Source organism: Gopherus flavomarginatus, chromosome 5 (genome assembly GCF_025201925.1).
Source record: "Gopherus flavomarginatus isolate rGopFla2 chromosome 5, rGopFla2.mat.asm, whole genome shotgun sequence".
Taxonomy (NCBI): Eukaryota; Metazoa; Chordata; order Testudines; family Testudinidae; genus Gopherus; species Gopherus flavomarginatus.
This window is the reverse complement of record NC_066621.1, coordinates 154,994,105-155,018,312: the sequence shown is the minus strand read 5'-3', so window position 1 is coordinate 155,018,312 and position 24,208 is coordinate 154,994,105. Positions and strand designations below refer to the sequence as shown.

The 24,208-nt window shown below is 42.1% G+C and overlaps 1 protein-coding gene across 3 annotated transcripts in view; it reads right to left on the bottom strand.

The window, feature by feature from the left end:
* MAP4K5 (mitogen-activated protein kinase kinase kinase kinase 5) overlaps positions 1-24,208 on the bottom strand; it is an 84,429-nt gene that overhangs the window by 11,879 nt on the left and 48,342 nt on the right. For 2 of the 3 annotated variants that reach the window (XR_007774609.1, XM_050954599.1), the window contains exons 11-27: positions 22,109-22,171; positions 20,229-20,310; positions 19,469-19,585; positions 19,065-19,143; positions 17,289-17,347; positions 15,857-15,924; positions 12,757-12,801; positions 11,729-11,771; positions 10,858-11,068; positions 9,632-9,729; positions 9,453-9,494; positions 8,969-9,053; positions 8,801-8,880; positions 6,878-6,938; positions 5,002-5,116; positions 4,779-4,837; positions 1,016-1,119 (exon numbers count right to left, since the gene is read on the bottom strand). Coding sequence is in view for 2 of the 3 variants with exons in the window: in XM_050954599.1 (XP_050810556.1) it covers positions 1,016-1,119; positions 4,779-4,837; positions 5,002-5,116; positions 6,878-6,938; positions 8,801-8,880; positions 8,969-9,053; positions 9,453-9,494; positions 9,632-9,729; positions 10,858-11,068; positions 11,729-11,771; positions 12,757-12,801; positions 15,857-15,924; positions 17,289-17,347; positions 19,065-19,143; positions 19,469-19,585; positions 20,229-20,310; positions 22,109-22,171 (1,411 nt within the window). In the remaining variant the exon portion in view is untranslated. The remainder of the gene's footprint in view (positions 1-1,015; positions 1,120-4,778; positions 4,838-5,001; positions 5,117-6,877; positions 6,939-8,800; positions 8,881-8,968; positions 9,054-9,452; positions 9,495-9,631; positions 9,730-10,857; positions 11,069-11,728; positions 11,772-12,756; positions 12,802-15,856; positions 15,925-17,288; positions 17,348-19,064; positions 19,144-19,468; positions 19,586-20,228; positions 20,311-22,108; positions 22,172-24,208) is intronic. The other variant, XM_050954600.1, reaches the window with a different exon arrangement.

Sequence of the window (24,208 nt, the reverse complement as noted above, 5' to 3'; positions counted from 1 at the left end):
ATGAATTTATCTGGTTCTTTTTTGAACATTGTTATAGTCTTGGCCTTCACAACATCCTCTGGCAAGGAGTTCCACAGGTTGACTGTGCGTTGTGTGAAGAAATACTTCCTTTTGTTTTAAACCTGCTGCCTATTAATTTCATTTGGTGACCCCCAATTCTTGTGTTATGAGAAGGAGCAAATAACACTTCCTTATTCCCTTTCTCCACACTGTCACGATTTTATTGACCTCTATCATAACCCCCTTTAGTCGTCTCTTTTCCAAGCTGAAAAGTACATAAAAGGTTGTTACAAGGAAGAGGGAGAAAAATTGTTCTTCTTAACTGCTGAGGATAGAAGAAACAACAAAGGGCTTAAATTGCAGCAAGGGAGGTTTAGGTTGGACATTAGGAAAAACTTCCTAACTGTCAGAGTGGTTAAGCACTGGAATAAATTGCCCAGGGAGGTTGTGGAATCTCTATCATTGGAGACTTTTAAGAGCAGGTTGGACAAACACCTGTCAGGGACGGGCTAGATAATACTTAGTGCTGCCTCAGTGCAGGGGACTGGACTAGATGACCTCTCGAGGTCCCTGCCAATTCTATGATTCTAAGTCTCAGTCCTTTTAGTGAGAGTTATTCTCCTTTCAATTGCCTATGTAATTCAAAACTACTACTCACAATCAAGGAGAGTACATGCCCAAAAGAATGAAACATTTCACATAATTCATGCTCTTAGTTTTTGGAGGTCTGCTACTGCTAGCAGTGGGTTTGATCCAACATCTTGTGAATCAATGCAAAGACTTTCATTCATCTCCTCCGGCACTGGATCAGCCCTAGAGCTAGTAAAAGCTTGCAGGGACAGATTTTCAAGTGCTTAGCATCCACAAACAGGACTAGAAAGGGATGCACTTTCCATCATAACAATATGGAATGGTTCACACACTTTCAGAGAGCCTTGTTTATTTCTAATAATAGTTGAATGATTAACATTGTGCAACAGGAAAAAGACATATCTTGTAACTGGGTAAAGCTTACCTTTATTAACATGAATTTCTGCATTGGTTCATACCACTGAAGTAAAACAATTCCAGACTGCAATGCTCCACAAAGGTATTTATGTCCTGTGTATGGATTTCTTACTATTAAACAAAAAAACCCCAGAACAATCCACACATCAAATAGGGTTGGATTTAACAAGCAATCACGTTTCAAGTAAAACTGAAAATTACAGCTATTTTTACAGAGGATTCAAAATTTAAAAAACTAACCTTTTTGACCTTAGGTTTATTACTTGGTGCTGTATTAAAATGTTTGTTCCATTTATTATTGTGTTAACTTCCAAATGAACTAGACACAAAATTATCTATTTTGCTACATATGAACATAACCTGACCTGCGGACTAACTCATGAAATGTTACCGAAGCGAACAGCACACCTGTGCCAGACAAAGATTTGTTTCTAGAGGAGCAAGAGTGTCAGGGGCCTGTTGAAATAGAAGGAAGATGGGAACAGCAAATTACAAAAGAGCCAACAAACTCAACCAAATCACTTCTTCCTCTTGCAAAATTCCTCATTGCCCCAGCATTATTCTTTGTTTGTGTTATTGCAGCACCTTAGAGGCCCCACCAAAGACCAGGGCCCATTGTGTTATGCACTGTACATACACAATGACAGAGAACCCTCACCACATTAGTCAGTGCTGTAATCCTGGTGCTGTTAGTCAATGTCATCCTCACAATAGCATTCTCTATTACAGATGCTTTTCCTGGTGCTTAGCAACCCCCTTCATCATACTGACATCAGCAACGGCCATAGCTCCTTTCTTTTCTTTGATCACACAGTCCCACTGTTTAGGAACCGGGGACTGATGACCTTAGCTAGTCTGTGCCTCAGATCCCCATCCGTACAATGGAAATAACAGCCCTTCCCCACCTCACAGGGTGCTGTGAGGATAAACACATTAGAGACTGAAATGCTCTGAGAGCTCCTCATGAAAAATGCTACACAAGAGCTAGTGCAGTGGCTCTCAAATGTCTTTTGACTGGTGACCCCTTTCACACAGCAAGTCTCTGAGTCTGATCCCCCCTTATAAATTAAAAACACTTTTTAATATACTTAACACCATTATAAATGCTGGCGGCAAAGCATGGTTTGAGGTGGAGACTGACAGCTCGTGAACCCCCATGTAATAACCTCGCGATACCCTGAGGGGTCCCGACCCCCAGTTTGAGAACCCCTGAGATAGTGTAACCCACACACCTCCTGGGTGTGGTGTTTTGTCCCATCTAGCGGCACCAAGACCACTTAGAGAGAGAGATAAAATGAGTCTGCTCTGCAGCCTTCGCTAACAGCCAGCTGGCTTTTAGCTCACGCTGTAGAGCAGGGATCAGCAATCTTTAGCACCCGCCCATCAGGGTAAGCCCCTGGTGGGCCGGGCCGGTCTGTTTATCTGCTGCGTCCGCAGGTTCGGCCGATTGCAGCTCCCACTGGCAGCAGGTTGCCATCCCAGGCCAGTGGGGGCTGCGGAAAGGATGGCCCCCATTGGCCTGTGACGGTGAACGGCGACCAGTGGGAGCTGCAATCGGCCAAACCTGCAGATGCAGCAGGTAAACAAACCGGCCCGGCCCACCAGGGGCTTACCCTGACGGGCGGGTGCCAAAGATTGCCGATCCCTGTTGTAAGGCTCATGCACTGAGATCCCAGGTTCGATCCCACCCGCTGATGACCAGGGTCTGTCGGTGTTACAAGTGGAGGCTCATCCGCGATTTCAACTGGGAAGCATCTGAAGCCCGGGATGCACTTCCTCAGCTAGGGGACGTGTGTAACCCACACACCTTCTGGGTGTGGTGTTCTGTCTCATCTAGTGGCACCGAGACCACTGAGAGAGAGAGAGAAAATGAGTCTGATCTACAGCATTAGCAAATGGCCAATTGGCTTTTCGCTCATGCAATAGAGGCTCATGCACTAAGCTCCAGAGATCCCCAGTTCGATCCTGCCCGCCGACAACAGGGGTCTGCTGGCGTTACACTAGGTATTACAGCAGAACCCTGTTTATCTGATCTAAATGGGATCGGGGTCAGATCGGATAATCAAAAATCCAGATATTCCAGAGAATGGGAACATGCAAGGTGGCAGCGCCATCTAGCGTCCACAGGAGAGATCACTCGCTTCTGGCCCTGGACTCGTTAGGTTAATGTGGAGAGCAGGATACAGGAGGGTCAGATAAATGGGGTCCCGCTATATTAATATTTGTTTTCTAGATGACTCTCCTCTTCCTGCTGCTAAGTGATTGTTCAAGGAAATAGCCTTCAAGTACAATCAGAGTATGCATGTGGGTTTTAAAGCACTTTCAAATAATGGCTCTTAAACCAGAAACTTTGCTCTCAGGGTAAAAATTTAATCCCGCAGGAGCCCTGGAGAAGCAGGGAGAGAGCAATGAATGTTCACAACACACATTCTCAGATAGCTGCTGAGAGTGGCACTCAAACTCAGTCATATTTGGGTTCAATGGCCACAACATGTCACCTTGAGTCAGCCAGTTACTGTGAGATCAGGCTGCCTGTAAACACCGGATTGCCCCAGTCCGCCTGGACATGTACAGGTGAGTTTGGCTTGTCACCTTGGCTTTAGCCACATTGTAAAGCTAAGTTCCCCCCAAATACATTTTAAAACACTGCTTCCCCAGAAAGGGAAGAGGGTGCCAATCAGTAGGTGAAATCAATCCCTAGCAGGCAGTATCAATCTGAGGAAGATCAGACCCATAGTTTGAACTCCACATGTCTGCATGAGGGAGGCGACATTTTAAGACAACAACATTTTTACAATTCTTAAGTTCCACTGATTTTCCATGACACAAGCTCATAAGTGCACAAGACCCTTTGGAAAAATTTACTCCAAGATTAAAAAATATGTGTGTGTGTTTACACAGCACACACCAGGGTTGTAAGCTTGCATGTCAGATACAGCTCAAAGTGATTTTTAATCTGCTGAACTACACCTCCCCCTACCGCATACACCTACAAATAATAACTGGTCCTTTAGTTTTCCATCTTCAACCTATGGTGCCCTCTACACCACAACCTTACCCTGAATGTGCCAACCTCCTAGGGTCAGAGGATATTTAAATTTCATGACCAGTCTTTGGCCTCTTTAGTGAGGCATAACAAGAAGTGTCAGTCAGTGACAGTGCTTACTGACAAGGACACTTGTCCACTTGGAACTGGACTGAGACCAACCACCACGTTTTTTGATATAGGCCTCTGCCCAACCCACAGGTAGTAGTGACCGTGGGACCACTGATCTGGGCCATACTGACTGGTGATTTGAGGTGAAATACTGGCCCCACTGAAATCAACAGCAAAACTTCTCTTGACTGAACTCGGGACAGTATTTCGCATGTGGTAAGGTAAAGCTAGATTTTCAAGGTACATTTTAAGGGGTTCAGAGGGTGATGCATGCTTACAGGCACTGGACGAGAAAGCTGATGGTAGAAGAACAGCAGGAAGAAAAAGAAGATCTTGGATGGATGTTGTTGTATTCTGGGTGGATCAAAAGAACTATTCATCCTCAAAGAGATTAGCAGAGGATTGTACCGAATGGACCACCAGGTTGCAAACTTCCAGTCATGAGAGGTCACGTAAGAAGGTAAAGCTCAGTAATTCATTACCAATCTCCTGAGCTATCCAGGACCCACATTTTTATTATGTTTATGATGATTAAAAATAAATCTGAGTGGAAACCACTCTGTTCCAGCAATAAAAAACAAGGACAAAAAATCAGTAAACAGTAATCACTCACCTATGCAGCATTTGTGGCATCCTTTTGTATCAGGAATCTTTGTTGTTAAGGCAAACTTCCTGGAATAACAGAGTAAGTTTAACAACGCACATCAGTGACCAATACTGAAAGCCTTTTATGTTACTGATTCATACAGACATACATCAGAAGCATAAAGGATAAAGTAGTTTAGAATTTGTGTTGACTTTTCAGAATTGTCTAGAAAATAAAGATATTTTTGTACCTTGGTAATATTTTGTCAGGGAACCTATGAGTCTGCATATGAGCAGCAAATCCTGTTTTTTTGGCTTGTTCAAACAAAGCTATTAGGTTATGGGAGTATAGCTGGAACGTTTTTCCTGTAAGACAGAAAATTGATTTGTATCGTACATACGCACATCGGACAGATGCAATTCATGGTAAAAATACATAGTGGTAATTACCTTCTAAAAAGGTGATCCAAAAGCATGTCAAAAATAGAAGCCAAGCCAAAATGTAAAGAAACAAATCATGATTAAAATGACAGCACATCGAGTGGGGACATAATTCCACTATTATAGTTAAGGTTTAATAAGAACATTTAAGAAAATGCGTAAAACAAATGCACACACTAAATTCTAGGTTGTTCTTTGATACCACATCAAGGTACTGATGTGACTATCAGGCCACTACACCTTCATTAAATTGATATAAATATATTTAAATATAAATTATTAATACTGAAATAGAAAATTGATATCGAACTATGTACAGATACCTGCAATCACTCAAACACAATGCATATAGCTAAACAATCTTGAAAAAGCTTTTATGGCCTATATAACCACCCCTCCTTGCCTGGCAGTGGAAGCATTAATTCATATGGGGAACAAATATTTAATAATTGGCTCTTCAATCTAGCAGAGAAAGGTATAACATGATCCAATGGCTGGAAGTTGAAGCTAGACAAATTTAGACTGGAAATAAGGCGCACATTTTTAACAGTGAAGGTAATTAACCACTGGAACAATTTACTAAGGGTCATGGTGGATTCTGTGTCACTGACAATTTAAAATCAATTTTAAAATCAAGATGGGATGTTTTCCTAAAAGATCTGCTCTAGGAATTCTTTTGGGGAAGTGCTATGAACTCTGTCACAAAGGAGGTCAGACTAGATGATCAGAGTGGTCATCTCTGGCCCTTGGAACCTATGTGCCACCAGCCTTCAGGAAACTCATCCTGGACTATCTTCATATTATCATGTGACTTGAATTACACACAGAATCCTATGTCTAAAGGCCTGATCCTGCAATCCGTCTGCACTCAAAATTAAGATCCACCTTGGGCTGCTGTTTTGGATGCAGAATTCTCTTTTGTCAGGACAGGAGGGAAAACCCCTTGTTTCAAATCATCTACAGTCAGGACAAATATAATAGATAAGAATGACAAATTCATTATTATTTACATGCGCACATTAACATACGTCATTCCTCCTAAACTAAGGACTTTTCTTGTCCTCAATCATACCTATTTTCTGAGTCAGTGGGATGTATGCTGAAGATGACTGGCAAGTTCAGAGCCATTAAAGATGGCACCAAACTGCAATGCACCAGGGGAATGATTAGACATTGCAGCTCAATTCTTAAAATCCCTTTCCACCCCTCCCCAATAGAGCTGACTGTTGGCTCGATAGTTATTTTAACAGCGGAACACTGTCCTGAACTTGGAACTGCAATGTCAGAGGCCAAAAGCAGAAAATATTCAATATCCTTCTCCGGCTCAAACTGGGCCCTTGGCATTACTCAGAACAAGACTTGTATCGTGTGGTCTAATCATCAAACTCCTAACCTTTCAGGGAAGAAACAGTGGGAGGCCTCAGATGCATTTAATCTAGTGTTCACAAATTTGATTTTATAAGCTTCCAGCCTTACGATCTATGAAAATTTCTTGTGTAAAGCACGTTCAAAGTAAAACTTCCTATATAGAAAAGGAAAACAGAAATACAGGAAACAGCACGATTCTCTTATTCAGTATAATGTTGCTGATCTACATGGCGCACACAGGAAAATATCCTTTAACAAGTGAATGCTTTGTCTACTTTTCCATTATTTATAGTGGCTTTTTTCTTAACAGATACATACCTGACAACGACATTAAAGTATTATTGATAACATACAGCCAGGTACACTTTCGGGGAAATAACTAAAGGAAGAAGCAGAAGATATTTCCATGTAACAGAGAGAAACTGAATTAAAAAAGAAATATATACGGGTTAATAATGCAAGGTCCCCTGATCCATTTCCTCAGGCCCTGTTCATGCCCTGCTAATTGCCTCTTGATGAAGTCTTACGATGACGCTGACATTCTCCATGTCAGGTTCATTCTTCTATATCCCAGCTGTACTCCCTCCCCTTTCTTTCTAAAACAGCTTCCCCCACCGTTACACCACCAGCACCCAATGAGGCGCTTCCATCTTTAATTCTCCACCTTTAACGTGGCGGATTCAGAGATCCCACTTCCACTACCTGCCTCTATTCTTGTAGCTCACCTCCACCCTTCCATGTTTCTGTTCATTCTCAGTTTCTTCTCCAATACCTACTTGGTCTTACCTTCCCCTGTGCTTTCAAGCATGTTCTGGAAGCCACTAACCCAAGAAAGCCTTCTCTCTTGTGACTGTATCAACTTCAAGTTCCTCATTCTTACCATGAGATCTATCCTATCTCATAGAACTGGAAGGGACCCTGAAGGGTTATCAAGTCCAGCCCCCTGCCTTCAGAAGCAGGACCAAGTACTGATTTTGCCCCAGATCCCTAAGTGGCCCCCTCACAGATTGAGCTCACAACCCTGGGTTTAGCAAGCCAACACTCAAACCACTGAGCTATCCCATTCTTCTGCTTGCCCAGCGCCCTCAGATCATCGGGCCAGGTTGCCACTTTGTCTTTCACTCACACTTCGCTTTGTGTCTTCTATCATGCTGCGCCCACAGAACAGCCTCTCTTTTCCGGTCTGCTGAATACTCTCTCTACTGTACCTCCTTCTGACCCACTCAGTGCTAGGATCCTGCCCATACTCTCCTCTCAAAGCCCCACGTTCTCCTTTTCCTCTAATATCAGCCTGTGCTGTGTTTTGTGTCTCTGAGGCAGAGACGGGGTCCTTGATAGGTTTGGAAAGTGCTGTACAAACGTACAGCTACGTATGACAACAGCACTAGCACCATCTAGACCAACTCTATTCCAGCCAGAGGCTTCTTACCTTTTCCTCCCTCTTTGGGCAGTAACAGTAGCAAAGCATAAAAATACCTTACAGTAAGTCTGGCAAAAACTGTCTCCCTCTTAAGGCCTGAAGGCTATTCCCCACTAGATAACTTCAGATAGGCCTCATAGGGGGCCTGAACCTATAACTCCATGAGGCCCAGGCTGAGGGTACAGCAAATCAAAGAAATAAAAAGGACTATTAAAAACAACCAGGAAGGAAGATGTTAAGTCAGAGGTGACGAGTGAACTAGGGACACCTGTGTGAGCAATGGGGTGCTTAGTGACAGTAAGCAGTGGGCCAAAGCACAAAAGGAGATGGGGTTTGCAAGGAGAGAGGCAGGCAAGCAGGGGAGAAGCAACAAGGAGACTAGAGGAGAAGCAGCTGGCCAGCCCATAAATATTTATCAGCTGCATTTGTGCCAGCTGGACTAACCAGCAGCGGGGCTGCAACTGCCTACGGGTCATGCACAGTGGAGGAGAGGTTTGCCATCTAGTGGAATCAAGATGGAGAAGGAAGAGGCAGGCTGGGTAGCAAAGGAGAGGAGGCAGGCCAGAGCAGGAGGATGCAGAGCCAGTTCTGAGAGAGCTCCACGCTATTCTTTGATTTGAGCATCTCATCAACAGTGTCAAAAATATTGCCCTGAAAGTCAGGGCTTTCTACTGTTAGGACTAATGGGATTTGACTTGATGTGGCCCTGCTTATAGAACAAAGCAGAGCATCTCTATCCACCCCCACTAAAAATTACACAATTTTGGTGTTTCGTAGTATCTGTCAATTATATTCTGCCTGAACAAGACATTGATAATTACCTGTTCCATTGTTGCTTCATGAAGTTCATTTAGATTCAAAGTATAAATACCATCTTCAGTTCCAAAGATAATATACTGATCTAAAAAAGGAGAGAAATTGGCTTAATCCAGAAGTACAATACAGATTTTGTAGCAGGATTTAAAATACAAAGGGGAAAGCTAGCCTACCTTTAGTATCAGGATGTATCCATGACGTTGCACAGTTAATCTTCAAAGGGCAACCATCAAAAACTTTTGAAAAACATGCTCCCATCTAAAAGCAACCCAAATTTAAACCGGAAACAAGTTTTCAATGTAAACAGTTTATTATTAGTCATCTATTTAATTAAATGTCAGACACACAAACACATTAGTGTTCCTTTCTTCAATCACACAAACCTATTTTAATATCTCCTGATGCAAAAAAACCCTTCATCTTCCCCAAGAACACAACAATACATCCTATGAAACATCTCTGTTTGGCTGAATTTCTACAGAACACCATAGATACAAATCTGGAATAACATGAAAGCTTTTTAGTGGCAGTTAGGCTGACAGCAGTACTAAATTCTTTTGGTAATAAACTAATTGCTAACAGTATAAAGGCAAAGTAAGCACACGGATGAATAAAACTGTGCTCCCAGTTACTCCTATTTTAAATGAGATTTCTTACCAGCACCTTCGGCGTTGGTGGTAGACCATTGATGGCTGGCTTCTGTGGGGAAAAAGATGAATTGTCAAATGATTCACACTAGCTTAAAATTCTACACCAGACATTCAGGTGCGTGTAATCTATACAAATGAAGTCATGTCATTGACCAATATTTAACAGCCACAGTACCAAATACTTACTGGAAAGTCTCTTTTGTCTTTTTTACGTGGCAGCTGGGGGACCTGTCCAGAACCTTCTGCATTTTCCTCAATGAGTTTCAGCATACTATCCCCATTTCCTAAAACAAACCCCACATGCATTTTAATGCATATCTGATAACCATAGACTCATAGACTCTAGGACTGGAAGGGACCTCGAAAGGTCATCGAGTCCAGTCCCCTGCCCTCATGGCAGGACCAAATACTGTCTAGACCATCCCTAATAGACATTTATCTAACCTACTCTTAAATATCTCCAGAGATGGAGATTCCACAACCTCCCTAGGCAATCTGTTCCAGTGTTTAACTACCCTGACAGTTAGGAACTTTTTCCTAATGTCCAACCTAAATCTCCCTTGCTGCAGTTTAAGCACATTGCTTCTTGTTCTATCATTGGAGGCTAAGGTGAACAAGTTTTCTCCATCCTCCTGATGACACCCTTTTAGATACCTGAAAACTGCTATCATGTCCCCTCTCGGTCTTCTCTTTTCCAAATTAAGTACAAATAATTTTGCTGCCTACATGCCTCGTTCTCTTCTCTGCAACATATATAATTAACCCAAAAGAAGAGGGAGGCACAGTTCTGAAGTTATCATACATTGATCTCAGTCAGCTGAACCTTTTCAAAGGGAGTTGCGGAAAAGGAGTCAGTCCAGCTGCCCAGTGGCTAGGGCTCTTTACTATCAAGAGAAGCCCGTGTTTGTTGTCATTGCAACCCGCTCAGACCAGCGGGCCAACGTAGGGATGGTACTGATTGGCTGCAAGAGAGATTCAATTCAGCATCCCTGTGCCAGCAGGAAGTTCCCTGACCTAGGCCTTTAGGATATGAACCTCCAGGGCATAGAGAAAGCCCAGCACACGAGAAGGAAAGTCACACTTCAGGAACTACTTCTATTACAATAATGTTTTGCTTAAAATCAAGTTGGCTCCAAAACATATTTCTTTTTATGGGAAACAAGTCACTTTCTGAAAATGTAATTTAGCGAGACAAGGTGCATGAAGTAATATCTTTTATTGGATCAACTTCTCTTGGCAGAAGGTATAAGCTTCAAGCTACAGGCACCTGAAAAGTAACTCAAAAGTTTGTATCTTACATCAACAGAAGTTGGTCCAGTAAAAGATATTACCTCACTCACCATGTCTCTCTCATGTCCTGGGACCGACACAGTTACAACAATACTGAAGACAATATAAATTAGGTTATTTACCCAAGTCACTGTATCTAGCTGTAAGCAGTCCAGGGCTGCTGAGACTGCTAGTCATACCAATGGGGGACGGCTCAGCTTGAGAACCACACGTTGGAATACTCTGTCTCCTATGAGCTGGCAGCGCTCTACTCTGTGAATCTGGAAAGTGTTTTATTGTCTGAGACTTCTCATCATCCGCAAGGCTTTCCTCAGGGTAATTGTTTATCCTTGGCTGTAATAAATAAAATAGGTGGGGCTTTATAAAATAAGGTTCACAGATTCAGACTTTAATGCCAGAAGGGAACATTCTGATAATCATAACTGACCTCCTGCACACTGCAGGCCACAGACCCTCACCCACCCACTCCTGTAATCAACTCCTAACTTCTGGCTGAGTTACTGAAGTCCTCAAGTCATGGTTTAAAGACTTATGATGATTTTTTGGAGGCATAAAATTATTACATGCTAGCTTTTACGTAGAAAATGTATCACCATTCTAACAAACACTGACAGCAAGATAATCTATTATCAGAATTATTCTTTTCTTGATAGATTTTGAAAAATAATGATAGTGGCAGAAAGAATAATGGTCAACAGGACATATCACACATATACCACATCCTTTCAAAAGGGAAACTACCTAAAAACCACTTTTACAAACATATATAGGGCCCAGCGACACCCAGTATAATCACAAAGTTTAACAGGACAGCACAGGGTGTAAGTCACTGCAAAATATGGCCCATCATGTGAAGTCCAGTAGCTATGTTTCCCCCCAACTGATAGTAAATTAGCTTCTGAATTTACAAGCAATTAGAAAGCATCAGATTGAAGTATTGCATAGAGTGTCCTTTATCAGTAAACCCTTCTTTAAAATACAGCAGAAACTTACCTTAGGAGGTAGTGGTGGTGGCCCTGCTCGCTTTAGGGTTGACCTAAAACAGAAAGGTGCAGTAGCATCTTGGTTATTTATACAAGCACAAAACACACAGATAGGTTTGGCTGAAAATATGAAATCTGTGGAAATAAGATGAGCTATGTGCATAGAATAGATTCTCTTTTCATAGCTTGACACAAACGGGTTAAAGCAGACGGACAATAAAAGGAGGATCAGAAAAACAGGTTAATATTTGTTAGTGGGTTTTTTTACTTAAATTATGTTCTTTCATAAAGCAATGTTAGAGACAATTGTGCAGTGAAGATGACTTGAAATTAGCGGGATTAAACAGATGTTAAGGTAGCTATTCCTTTGGGGTGATTATCCCCACTCCCTTAATTCTTACTCTCTTGGTTACTCAAGAAAATCCCTCTTGACAATGAAAATGTTACAGTGCTGGATCAGCCAGTAGGTTAGGACACAGAGCAGAGTCCTCCCAAATTCCTTGAAGTGACAAAAGAAACTGGCAGTTGTCTTCTAATAATCATCCTAACACCTACTGAATGTTTGGTTCAAACCACTAAAAACCCATAGCTATCGGACATGGCTTGCAGTTTTTGTTCAAGAATGATTAAGAACTGGAATAGCAGAAGTGTCGTAGGGCAGGGGGAGGTGCACTGGCAGAGGTCTTGTACATCAACTGTCTGTAGTAGGTCCAGCTCATCATAGTAATATTATCCTCTCATTCTCAACACACAAAATCCCCTTTAAAAAAAAAATCTGAAGCATCCTTGCACACCGCATAATATTTTATTGAAGGAGGGAAGAGAAGAGGGGATAGTTCTATTTATACAGGACTTTCATATGTTCTCTTCATGCTTGTATACACAGTGAAGGGTGCATTACAGTTATGAGTGCCACTAGTCCCTCACTGTCATGTGGGATAAATATAACATTTTCAGAAAAGGGATTTTGGAAGAACCTTAACCACTTAAAGAAAGAGCTAGAGAGAATACAACTGAAAATGAAGGAGGTTCACTCACTCTTCAACATCTTCACTGCCATCGCCAAATTTTGTGAACGGTCCCCTAGGTAAAATGTTCATAAAAATAAGAAGCCCACTCTTTAAGTTGTATGAAGATCAATGCAGTCAAAATCTGATTACTGATGCACTTCACTTTGACATTATAGTATCTATCAGCCCATCACAAACACAAAAGTACCTTGCTCTTATTGTGTTGAGTTTTTTTTTTCCTTCCGGTTTTGCACTTCCTTTCCCCCCTAAACTAAGGAATAGTTATTTATGTTCTCTTATGCTTGGGTATCATAAACTAGTCTCACATCTCCACCTACTAAGGCGATTAAGGTGCTGTTGCAATGTTTAATTATGTGCACTAAAACAACACAAAATGGAGAAAGTTAGTGAAAAATGAAGGAATATAGTAAAGATTCTCAGACTGTTTTCTTGTTACACCATTAAATAATTTTCTCTGTCAAACCTACTATAGGATCAACAGAAAAGTCAGATTTTTTAACCAAACTTTTAGATTTCTGAAAATCACTAACTTTCTAGCTAATTTTATAGAGTAGTAACTTCAGTTTATTTCACAGATATGGTTCTAAATAACAGTACACTGTAAACATTCAGTTCCTCAAAATCCATCAACACTGATGCTGCTCATGCACACAGAGAGAGAACTATTTTGGTGATCGTCTGTTATGATTAATCTCAATTATGCCAGTGAGCTCAGGGAAGGACAGGCCTTTTTCCTGGAGGTGGAGGTGAGAGTCGCAACTTGCCTGTCACAATTTTATTTTTTTAATAATCAGATGCAGATTTGTGCAAGGCTAGGGAAACAGGCTGGCAATCAGAATCCATTGGAAAGATACAGCTAGCACTGGGAAACGCTACAGGTTTGTTTGTTTGTTTTTGATAAACATGGTGGCATCTAAAATTCCGAATAATAGTGGACAGACTCCAATACCACAGGATCCAGCTTTCCGTGTGCCTAGCTCTCTCATGTCCCCACTAATGAGTACGTTCTGGAAGGTTCCATGAAATGCAATGTCAACAGGAAAAGAAGATTACAGGATTCATTTACATAACTACTGAAGAACAAAAGCATATTAATAAAAACATAGCGCTCTGTATACTAATCAATTTACCTTTGAGCTGCTTCTTCTGAGGGGTCTCAGAACAGCTGCTAAAGAAACTATGCCTGCTGCCCCAGACATTACCGGGGGAGTGGGGCAGGAGGGAATCAATTACCCCCAAGTCATTACCAGATGTGTGCACTAAAAAGGTTACTCATGCATAATGCAGAAAACAGTGCACAAAATACTGATTTTTAAATAAATTATAGATTGAGAAAGTATCAAACCAGTTCAATCTTCCATAAGCACAAATGGCATTTGTCTTGTTTACATAAAACTAACCTGAGTCAGCGTATAAATCAGTGTTATCTCTGGCATGGGCCAAACCACAGAAAAGCAGCCCACCCCCGCTCTTAAGCCAGCCTTTTCTTTACCATTATGGCACTATCCAGAACTCCCTGGCTCAGAAGGGCTAAGCATTTCCTGTTTACCCTTCTGAGAAGGAACTGAATTCCAAGAGAATGCCAGAGAAACTCACTGTCCTGGAACTTTATGACTGTCCCCCTTCCAGTCAGAAGCATCACTTCAAAAACATGTACACTGATTTATAGCCTCTGTTACAGCTGTTCATAGTTGCTTTTGATGCAGTTTTATATATACAGCCTACATTATACAAAAAGCCGCAGCATTAAGGAATCAAATTTATATCCACGGGTAGTTTTGAAGAGGACACAGAATTCCGAGCTTTCTGGAGTGTAGTCCCACCCCCCCAATCCTGGAGATTCCAGCTGCCCACAGAACAGCCTCGTCAGTAACACGTAAGGCTTTCCAGCTCTAGCTAGCCAGTGTCACATAAGCAAAACAAGAAAAAGGGGGAGGAAAAGGAGTTGTTCCTGTTTCTGGGGAGAGGACGACTGGCCAGGCCTACAAAACCACCATGAATTTTCACTATTGAAGGAGCAAAGATGAGAAGAAAACAGAAAATAAATGGAAGGATAAACTGTTGTACATTTAAAAACAATGGTTTTATTATACTTTGCATGACATGACCAGTTGGATTGTGGAACTGCAATGCTGGAAATGAGCTATATGCTAAAGGTTATCTGCAAAAGTTAAAAACAAAAGCATATTGTGCACTGACTGCCTCCAAATAAAGAAAGGAGTGAGGGATTTTTCAGCCCAGCAGTAATTTAAACTTGCAGAAGAGACCATTTCTAAAATACTCTCTTTCCTGTTTAGCTGGATCATTCAGCTGGTAATACCAAGCCTGCTTTTTCTTGTAACTTCAAAGATCAGCTTTAAAGCAGTTTAGCAGTGTGCAGTAAAAGGAAGCCCTGTGCAACTGTGGGGTCAAATTCAGCCCTAGCTTCAACAGAGTTGTGCTCACTAATTTCAGGGTTATCGTTGACCTACAGTAAGTTGGGATTTAAAATGTTGGGGAGGTAAAAGCTAAATTGTTAACTGACTGTCCTGTACAATACACTGCACCTATAATGGACACATACCAAAAACACTTAAGTAAACATATTTGCAATTTTTAAAAGCCACATTTTTGGAAGTCAGTTCCTCCTTTACTTACTTGCAAAGACCACTCGTCAGCATTCTGTGTGTGCCTTGCACATGGTGACATAACAACCACTCACCAGTACAGGAGTGTTGCAAGGCCAATGCAGAATACTGAACTGAACCCTTTGACAGGCAAGTAAAACAAAACCTGATTTTAGTTATTTTGTTTTAATACATACATGAGATGTTCCCATAACCGAGCCCCCCAAAAATCACTGTTCATCTTTCACAGGGATCAAAACTGTACGGAAGTGATTATCCTGGCCCAGATCAGCTGACCAACTGGATCACAGGAACTGCACTGCAATACTGTATATAATGTGAAGTCCAAATCATTTTTACCTATACTTTGGCCTGTCTTACTTTATCAAAGGACATAAAAATTAGAATTAATCAGTTCATGGTTTTGAGGTTTTTTAAAGCACAATTCTGTTTTTTTTTCAGAATCAAAATTCTGAAAATGCTATTAAACGATGTACGTACTTGCTGCTGCTTCCACCATCAACGAAAGGATTCCAGTGTGAAGCAAAGTCTGTGCCTGCTGCCACAATCTGAAGATGCAGAAATTTCAGTTCAACAGTTTGTATTTCATTGAAAGAAAATATTCTCTAAGCATATTTCCATAACATCATGGGGGGCTTGGGAGGTAGAGAATTGCAGAAAATAATCACCCATAAACAGTGGAACTTCAGTTCCAAAGTCCAAATGTTTTTTACAGTCTGATTATTAGGGGGTGGAGGGCTTAATTTCCAACCTTCCTTTAATTTGGGCTTGAAAGCAATACCTGGAAATGGCGAAGAGCCCAGGTTCAACAGATGACAAATGACTTAATTAAAGTGTTCTGGTCTTGACAAGGAGAAAGCTTTTCTCCGTGGGTACTGGTATAACAGACCACTGCTACTCTTGGGGACCGTGATCCCAGAATGAGATCACACTGTGACTCTCAGAACTACAGCTCTTTGAGGGCGGTCACCCTTGACCCCAGACAGCCGGCATTACACTGCACTCTTGCTGAACTCCCAGTCACATCAATGCCTTTTCACCAGTGACTGGTGAAGGAGCTCCTGGTGAATGCTGTTACTGCAGCACTCATTACAGTGACTTTAGACTTGTTAAAAAATTAAAATTTTCCTCGGGAATCAAATCAATCCGCCTCCAATTCTGCTGTTCTTTAAAAAACTATTGCGAGCTGTTGCTGCTTTATGTAATCGGCTTGGGTCAGTTGCTTCCCCACTAACTTCCCCTTCATAGACGCAGCTAATGTGATGGGAGTAGAGGTTTTTTTGTTCAGTGATTAAGCCCCAAAGAGACCAAACTGGGAAATGGTGCAAATTTTTGCCATGAAAAAGGCCTATCTGGCCAACAGGAACATAGCTTTAAACATCCGGATCCTGATTTTCGTAATGCTGAGCACCTGTGTTTCCAACTGAAGTCAGTGGGAGCTACTGGGACTCAGCACTTATGAAAAATCAGGCCCATTGCATCCACAGCGGTACTCTACTCCAGACGAACGTGTGTTGGCTAGTGGCATTCAATTAATCTGAAGTAAAGAGATCACTGCTGAGAGTTAAAACAACAGCAAGAGGCACACAATGGAGCAACATGGCTGGGCTCTGAGTAACAAAGAGTAGAAAAAATAATATTGGCTGGTAGAGAGATCTAAAGGAATCAAATTCAGAATCTCTTTTCACATTCCTACATTAATTTGTGCATTTCAGTTTGCACATGAGGAATACCCTTCACATGAACCACAGAGAGCAATTCATTTTCTTCCGAATGTGGTGACTGTCTGAAAACTGATAGTTGCCTTCTTGTGACTCTTTTTATACTCTGAATACATATTACTTAACAGAGTTAAAGCATAAAACAATGAGGACATTGTGATTATAATAAACAACGGAAAACCAAGTCCTACCATTTCATCCCGAGCTTCTGTTTCTTTCCGTAAGGGAGGCTCAAATTGCAGCTTGTCAACTGCAAAACATCACATTTTCAACTTTAAAACATGTAACATTCTACTGACACCCTCTTATGGACAGTCTATTAAAGCAAGCAGCATGCTGTAGCATATAAAAAATCAAAGTGCACACTGCAGTGTTACATAACGCTTCATTTTAACTTGCCTATAAAATTCTAAACTCTTTGAATCACGAACATTTGTTTTTATGGAAGTCTTCAATGTCTAAATGTTTGCACTTGCAATGCATTTGTTATGAAACAACCCGCAGAAAAGAAAACTCAGAGAACAGCAGTAAGAATCCCCATTTAAAGTAGTCTAAATGCTAATTATTTAGTTTGTGTGGGCACTTTTTCAAACACAGAGAAAGCTGGTTCCTACTTCAAAGGGCTCCAAAATTTCAGCACTTTTCCCCCGCTCCAGCTGAAAGTGACTGAATAGCGTGTCACTATTTAACATATACCATAGTCAGTACAGTACGTGACCATAATATTTATGGTCACATATCTAACAATAATTTAGTTTCCATATCTATGGAATCTTATGTAATCGGCTTGGGTCAGTTGCTTCCCCACTAACTTCCCCTTCACGGACGCAGTTAACATGATGGGTGTAGAGGTTTTTTTTATGGTCACATACCTAATAATACCTACTAATTATTTAGTTTGCAAGAACACTTTTTCAAACACAGAGCAAGCCAGTTTCTGCTTCAACAGGAACCAAAATTTCAGTATTTTCCCCCCACCCATTTGAAAGTGACCCAGTAGCGTATGAATGCTGCATGGAGTGTAAGGACTTGCACTCCTTTTGAGTTTAACATACGTCATATAGTCTGTATAGCAGATGTGACCATAACAAGTGGAGCACCCTCAAGCGGTTAGGATGAGGTTTAGCTGACCATCAATGTGAAAACCAGCACCAAGTCAGAGTGGAATCAAATTGCCATCTATTTTTCTATATTTCCCCTAGCCAGTGAGGGACATCTATGTGTAAGAACACGCTCACCCCACTATAATAATCAACTTGGTCTTCCTGTTTAATGCGTCTATTAAATTATTATTTTTTATGACGCCAGTAGGCATTCAAAGTCTGGCACCATGCCATGGCAGACAAAGGCTGACCAAAGAAGAAACAATACCCTGGTTTAATAGAAATGTTTGCATCCTGAAATGACATGAAATGAACTAACAGAAGTTTGCAAGTTTTAATTTTGGTTTTGGAAAAATACTGTGGGGGAGGGATAGCTCAGTGAGGGGGGAGGGATAGCTCAGTGGTTTGAGCATTGGCCTACTAAACCCAGGGTTGTGAGTTCAATCCTTCAGGGGGCTGCTTAGGGATCTTGGGCAAAATCAGTACTTGGTCCTGCTAGTGAAGGCAGGGGGCTGGACTCAGTGACCTTTCAGGGTCCCTTCCAGTTCTATGAGATAGGTATATCTCCATATATTACTTATTATTATTAATACTGTAGAGATTTTTTTGTTTGCATTTTTTCTTTAAGTGTGCCAATAGTAAAAGTCAAGTATCAGAGTGGTAGCTGTGTTAGTCTGGATCTGTAAAAAGTGACAGAGTCCTGTGGCACCTTACACTAACAGAAGTATTGGAGCATAAGCTTTCGTGGATAACAATGGTAAAAGTGGCTCTCTGAAATTTGCTATAAAAGAGTGACACAGACACCCTCCATCAGGAAAAATAAACCAGCACCACAAAATGGGAAAAAGCACATTTGGGACTTACAATTTATCTCTGATGCTGTTCTTTCTGCTCTAGCATTTCTGTTTGTAGAGCGAATGGTGTGACGAATAACAGAGTGAGGCTGTTAGAAATAGGAACATTACAATTCAGTTATTGCCTTCACCTTAGATCTCATACCATAATTAAAGGGAAAGAAAAGCTATTACAATGGAGGACACACTCTGTTTCCTACCAATGATACTTTCATTGCCTGCACACAAGCCCCCTGTACTTGACAGCAAGCTTAATCTCAACTCTGTGGCGAGGTTTCTACGGCTCTGTGCAGCAGAGCAGAATAATTTTTCAACCCCTCTCTGAAGTGAGAATCTAGGTTTACAGAGTGAAAACAGGAGAAGATTTTTAAACATTAGCTTTTCAAAACAGGAAAAATACAAGTATGTTCTCACCTCAAAATCATCGTCATCAGCTTCACCGTAATGCGTATGGTTGTCAGGATTATTTACTTTGTCCAACAGCTCAACTGCTAGAGATCTCGAGAGACCAGGTTGTCCTACAAAACTATGCTAAAAATCACAAAAAAAACAACATGTTACAGTAGGTTTAATAGGAGGCAGATATTTAAACCTGTACATCTTGGCTTCAAAAGATTAGCCCTCTTGTTCTGCAGAACTTTATAACCGACACTCTTCAGTAAATCTTTTTAACGTCTCCCGAGCAAGCAGACCTCAAAAGCACGCATCTATTTTAGCCTGATCGCATTGTGCGTCAGTTGCAATTAGAAATTAAGACCCTAGTTGTGCAAACATTGATGCATTTGCTTTAACTTTATGTATGTAAGTAGCTCCACGGAGTTCAATGGGATTCTTTAGGTGAGTAGAATAAAGCATTCGAGTACGTGTTCTCTGAATCAAGGCCTAACTTTGCCCTATAGGGTGATTAATAACCAAACAGAGGCATACTGTTACAAAATGCCAGTCTTTGGACAATTAAAACTGGACTTATCTTGCAGTATAGACAGGTATCTTTATAAAATCTGGCCACCAAGAGATTCCAATTTCACTTTTGCTGCATTTGCACCATTAAGCACACTTGTACAATAGGAGTGTGAAACATAGCCCATTTGGTGCACTAATGACTTCTTTCTCTGTGAAACAATAGATTTAGTGGTGACATTACAAGTTCTGACTTTGCTTTTTAGACACTTACAGTAAGGAGTCTTTCTGCGGTTGGTCTCTTCTTTGGATTTTTGGTAAGTGCTATTTTGACAAAATTATGGAATGTTGATGACCTTTACATGAAAAGAAAAAGAAAAAATTGAAAACTTAAAATCAAGTTAAGTTTTTCTGAAAAGGAAAAAATAATGGTCACTTTCAATGTAACTGCTATATAAATGGCAAAACATCGGCTGAATTAGAATCCTGCTCAAATATCCCATGGCATTTCAGATTTATACCATTCTGCTGCTGAGTTAACTAGTGGGAGATTACTACTACTGTCCCTTTGGAAAAAGCAGTCAAAAGATCAGATTCCATTTGTAGTCTTATGACACTATATAACAGAAATAAAAATCTATTGAATTAGGTATACAGGAGAAAGCAACAACCTCCTCTTTCAAACATATGGTTGAGATTTTTAAAGCAGTACAGATGATTTAACTACACCTTTCTTTTAAATTAATGCAAGATGTGAGGCTAAATCCCTTTGAAAGTCTCATCCTACAATTTTTACTTGTCTTTCTTGCACTTTTATTTTAATATATCTTTCAACGGATATATTGCCTGAATTTGAGGACTTTCAGGGCACGTTGCAAAACTTATCCCTCAGGCATTTGGAAACAAGAAGGAATTGGACTGGTGAAGGGCGAGGGGGCTGATGATCTGCTTCTTGGAGGTGGGTTGTACTGAACTGTACTACTGCACATCGAGTTTTACTTGTGATGTGCTTTTAAGTTATGGCAAGAATGCCTAGAGTATATGGATAGGTACTCTTAGCATGTGCATAAATCTGGGGGAGAGATGCAGAGTGCAAAGTTAAGTGCAGAATGCAGTTCAAAGAAGGATGTTTTTCCAAGTGATAAACAATTTTAAGTATCTGCCCACAGCAATACTGGCAGAATCCCCCTCTCAAAGACTTAAGGAAAAAAGGACAGTTACTTGGCCACCAGCAGCATTCTAAGTACATAAATGGGATTAACTGCTTCGCTACAGCGAGTCTTGATCATATGCACAATGTTAAACTAAATTGCCAAATGTGTGTTCTGGAAGGAGATTTTTTTCTCTCCAGGTAGCAGCCCAGAGGGAGTTTTCCTTTTCCTCTGGACCAGCAGAGGAGAAGCAGTTAGCATTATGTGGGCCTGTCCCACACAGTCAGTTTCCTGCCATTGCAGAAGTGTGGGCACTGCTGGACCTTGGTCCTTTCTGTTGCATTTGTTTCTAGGTTCCCGTAACATCAAATCAATTACCAAAAAAAAAAATAAATAAATCTATCCTGCTTGCTGGTACGGACTGCAGACGTCTCAGCCTAAAACACTTCATCCTCAGGGAAATCATCTTTCAGATCACTGGAATGAAAACTAATGCAGCACACTTTTATCAACGGTTTTCTTCTTCCACAGAGCAATATGAAATTAATGTCCCATTTTTAGAGATAGATTGTTTTAAAGCATGATTTACCAGGGATGAATTATGTTCCAAGAAAAACTTCTGAGTTTTCTGAGTTGAGCAAACAAAGATGATTTTTTGGTCACTACTGAAGTCAGAGCAATTTAAAAATTCATGACCTGTACTAAATTTAGTCCTGATTCCGCACTGAGAGCTTCACAGTTCAGATTTAATGGGGCACTGCATGAACAGGGAGTCCCATTCGCACGGTCCTCATTCCAGGATCAGTGTCTTTTGCTGTAATTAAGTATTTTGTTTAGCAGTAAAAACTGAATTTGAAGGGACAACTCATGTATAAAAGTCCCAAATGTGCATATGTGTTTGCAGGTTGAGGGCATATGCTTATGAACTGTTGACATAAATAATCATTCACATGATCTTTAAAATATGCACTGAACAAAGGGAGAAAAAATTTATTTGACTTACCATTTTGCTTTTTCCTTGAGCTTTGGAGGTTGAAAGTTACTTTTAGACATTAAAAACAAAGCCCTAAGATAAAGAAAGCATAATAATATTAGACAATATGAAAATAATTCATCTTATTCTAGTATCTTGAGATTGAATAAATACTGTACATAGCAGTTCTATTACCCTACGAGAGACAGTATGAGCTGATGAAAATCCAAATGGGTTCTGTAGTATGTAATATAAAAGATCTTGTAAGAGATAAAATAAAGTTTTGATTTTTTTAATTATAGACAGTGTTTCTGAAACAAAATCTGTTTATTTTCATGCGCAACCCTGCTAACTGGAGGGCTACCATAGACTGCAGGAACTAAAGCACTTACAAAATGTTGTGTGCTTAAGAATCTGAGTCTGGAATCTGAATTTACATCTTTAAATCAAGACTGGATGACTTTTACAAAAGGTGTGGTGCACTAAAACAGAAATTATGGGCTTGATGTAGGAATCCCTGGGAGAGGTTACAAGGCCTGGGTTATGCAGAACAGACTAGACCAGGGGTTGGCAACCTTTCAGAAGCAGTGTGCCGAGTCTTCATTTATTCACTCTAATTTAAGGTTTCGCGTGCCGGTCATACATTTTAATGTTTTTTAGAAGGTCTCTCTCTACAATTCTATATACTATATAACTAAACTAGTGTTGTATTATAAAAGAAACAAGGTTTTCAAAATGTTTAAGAACCTTCATTTAAAATTAAATTAAAATGCTGATCTTACGCCGCTGGCCCGCTCAGCCCGCTGCTGGTCTGGGGTTCTGTTCACCTAGGCCGGCAGTGGGCTGAGCGAGGCTTGCGGCCGGGATCCCAGCTGGGAAGGGTCCGGCAGCCAGAATCCCAGACCAGCGGCGGGGCTGTGCGGGGCCGGCGGCTGGGACCCCAGACCGGCAGTGGACTGAGTGGCTCAGCCCCCCTGCCGCTCAGGGGTTCCATTCGCTGGCTCCTGCCAGCCTGGATCCCGGCTGCCGGACCTGCTCAGCCCGCTGCCGGTCTGGGGTCCCGGCCCTGCACACATACAGTGGCTACCTACCTTCTCCCTGGTTCTGGCCCATTCTCCTCCTCTCTCTGCACTGAGCTGAGGGTGGGAGTGTACTGAGCACAGGGCTGGGGGTGAAGGGTCTGGCCAGGAGCTAGAATGAAGGAGGGGGCTCACGGTTGGGGCAGGAGGTTTGCGTGTGGGGACACTTACCTGGGCAGCTCCCATTTGGTGTGAGGGGTGCAAGTGGGAATGTGTGTGTGCATGCGCGCGTGCAGGAGCTCCCGTTTGGTGCTCAGGGTGGGGGTGTGGATGTGCGGGGTGCATGGGATGTGGGGAGGCTGGGGACATGGGGAGTACAAGAGTCAGGGCAGAGGGCTGGGGGCACATGAGGGTGGTGCAGATGTCAGGGCAGGGGGGGGCTGGGTATGTGTGGAGGTGCCAGAGTCAGGGCTGGGGTCATGCGGGGGGATGAAGGAGTCAAGCAGAGGGAGGTACAGGGCTCAGGGCAGGGCCCTGGGAGGTGTGCGGGGGTGCAGCGCTCAGGGCAAAGGGCTGTGTGTATGTGGGGGGAGGGGAGTGGTCAGGGCTCAGGGGAGAGGGCTGGGTGACTGCCCCCCTAAGAACTCCCAATCCCCCTGCTTCTTGTCCCCTGACTACACCCTCCTGGGACCCCTTCCCTCAACTGCCCCCCACGACACTACCCCCTATCTAAGCCTCCCTGTTCCTTGTCCCCTGACTGGACCTTATCCCCTACCTGTCCCCTGACTGCCCCGCCCCCAGCCAGAACCCCGGGATTCCCATGCCTATCCAGCCACTCCCTGCCCCCTGACAGGACCCCTAGAACTCCCGACTCATACAATCCCCCCAGCTCCTTGTCCCCTGACCACCCCCTCCAGAGACCCCCCACCCTAACTGCCCCCCCCCAGGACCCTCCTTGCTCCCTGTCCCGACTGCCCTGATGCCTATTCACCGCCCGCCCCCTGACAGACCCCGGGACTCCCAGGCCCCATCCAAACCCCTCTGCTCCCTGACTGCCCCCTCCAGAGACTCCTGCCCCTAAACTCCACCCCGGGATCCCACCCCACCCATC